Source organism: Empidonax traillii, unplaced genomic scaffold, assembly GCF_003031625.1.
Source record: "Empidonax traillii isolate 1590-97213 ecotype Southwest subspecies unplaced genomic scaffold, ASM303162v1 scaffold993:size324958, whole genome shotgun sequence".
Classification (NCBI taxonomy): Eukaryota; Metazoa; Chordata; class Aves; order Passeriformes; family Tyrannidae; genus Empidonax; species Empidonax traillii.
The window spans coordinates 1-2,185 of record NW_020956186.1 but is presented as its reverse complement, the minus strand read 5'-3'; the positions used below and the strand labels follow the sequence as shown (position 1 = coordinate 2,185).

General features: G+C 64.6%; 1 protein-coding gene across 1 annotated transcript in view; it reads right to left on the bottom strand.

Moving 5' to 3' along the window:
* NOS3 (nitric oxide synthase 3) overlaps positions 1-2,069 on the bottom strand; it is a gene marked incomplete at its 5' end in the record, with an annotated part of 7,157 nt that extends 5,088 nt beyond the window's left edge. The window contains 7 exons of the mRNA XM_027903837.1: positions 111-291; positions 434-608; positions 1,090-1,206; positions 1,307-1,374; positions 1,511-1,615; positions 1,755-1,899; positions 1,984-2,069. Coding sequence (XP_027759638.1) covers positions 111-291; positions 434-608; positions 1,090-1,206; positions 1,307-1,374; positions 1,511-1,615; positions 1,755-1,899; positions 1,984-2,069 — 877 coding nt within the window. The remainder of the gene's footprint in view (positions 1-110; positions 292-433; positions 609-1,089; positions 1,207-1,306; positions 1,375-1,510; positions 1,616-1,754; positions 1,900-1,983) is intronic.
* Positions 2,070-2,185: the final 116 nt, after the last annotated feature.

Sequence of the window (2,185 nt, the reverse complement as noted above, 5' to 3'; positions counted from 1 at the left end):
AGAGCTGTGGGGTGCGAGGGGGTCCCACAGGGTGCTTGGAGGGTGCTGTTGCTGTGGGGTGTCCCGGGGGGGGCCGTGAGGCAGATGCAGATGGCAGGAGGAGGTGATGCAGAGGGTTAGAGGGTCCTGGGGGTGCCAGGGGGGTGCTGGGGGGTCAGTACCAGCCAGGATCTCGGTGGCCTGGGGCTGTGGCACCAGCCGGTGCCTCTGCCGCTTCCAGCCCTGGGGGGGGGCGAACAGCTCCTCGCCCGCCCCCATCCCATCCCCCACGCAGAAGGTCTCACAGGCAGCCTGGGGGCACGGGGGGGACACGGTGGGCACCAAGGGAGGGGGGCCGGTGGGTACCTCCCCCAAACCCCCATACCTGGAACACCAGGTGTTCCCAGGTGTGGAATGACTCCTCCTGGCCCCCCCAGCTCCCTGAGCCCCGTACCTGGAACACCTGACGTGCCCACGTGCGGAATGACTCCTCCTGGGCACACAGCTCGTCGCCCTCGCCCAGGGGCAGCACCCGCTCCCCCCCCAGCTCCTCCAGCCGCGTGTCCACGGCCCGTGCGAAGGCGCAGAAGTGGGGGTATGCCCGGGACCCCAGCCCGAACACCGCGAACCTGGGGGAGGGAGGGGGGTCAGGCTCCTCAGAGCGAGGGTTTGGGCACCCTAGGGTGGGGGTGTGGGGTGCCCGGGGGTGTTGGGAGGACCCAGGGATGGTGGGGTGCTGAGGGATGGGGACAGGGGACACCCAGGGACGTGGACAGGGGACACCCAGGGATGTGAGGTGCCCAGGGATGGGGGGTACCCAGGAACAAGGGGTATTCAGGGATAGAGTGGACACGTGAGGGTGGGGGAGCAGGTAATGCTCAGCACACAGGGATGGTGCTAGGGGGTAGGGGCACCCAAGGAGGGGGTGGGATGCTCAGGGGATGTGGGGTCACACAGGGGTGGGGGTGAGTGCCTATCCCCATCCCAGTGCCCGTCCTCATCTCTGTGGCTGTGCCGATCCCACGCCCATCCCAGTGCCCATCCCAGTGCCCATCCCCACGGTCCCAGCACTGCAGGGCTCCCAGCATGCCAGCCCTGTGCCCTCAGTACCGCAGGGCTCCCAGGGTCCCAGCACTGTCTGTGTTGCTCAGCTGCCTCCGCTTCTTCTTCCAGGAGGCCACAAGCTGGTCGGACTGGGAAACACTGTTGAACCGCAGCTTGTAGCTCCTGGAGGGGTCAGGGGAGGCAGGGGGGTGAAAGGGGGTCGAGGCGGTCCTACCCCAGCCCCTGGTCCCAGCAGGGACCCCCGAGCCCCCCGGGTGCTCACATGGGCGGCTCCGCCTGGGAGGTGCCGGTGTATGGCGATGTCATCTCCATCAGTGCCTTGGAGAAGCTCTGGCGAGGATGGAATGTCACTCCCAAATCCAGACCCCATCCCAATGTGTTTCCCATCCCAATGTGTTTCCCATCCCAGTGTGTTTCCCATCCCAATTCCATCCCCATCCCATCCCTATCCCAATCTCATCCCAACCTCGGCGCATTCTGGAGGGTCCCCGTTCCCAAACGTGCTGGTGACCACCAGGACCAGGGTCTCGTGCTCCAGGGCCACCACGTCATACTCATCCATGCACAGCACCTTCATGGAATTACAGGATTGAGATCCCTCCAGGGTGGGATCCCCTCACCTGGTGTCTCCGCTCACCCCTGCCTTTGGCCACGGGGAGGGGGTTTGGGTGAGAGGAGGCACCCCAATTCCCCGCCTTTTCCTTGCAAACCTTGGGATCAAACGCTCGTCGGAAGAGCTGGCACAGATTCCAAGCGTAAGTCCGGGATTTCCCAGTCTCGGTGGCGTAGAGGATGGTGGCCTTCACCCTCCGAGCCATCACTTGTCCCATCAGCTTGGCCGAGATCTTGACGGCACTGTGGGACCCCCAGGATCACTCTGAGATCAACAGGGCATCCCAGAATTCCCATGGGATCCCTGGGATCACAGGATTCACTTACTTGGCCACTTCCTTGAAGGTCTTTCTGCGTGTGACGGTGGTGCCTTTGGACACGTAAACCTTCCAGGCATCCGGCTGTGGGGCAGAGGGTGTGGGGTTGTGGGGTAGAAGGGTGGGGGGTTGTAGGGCAGAGGGTGTGGGGTTGTGGGGCAGAGGGTGTGGAGTTGTGGGGCAGAGGATGTGGAGTTGTGGGGCAGAGGGGT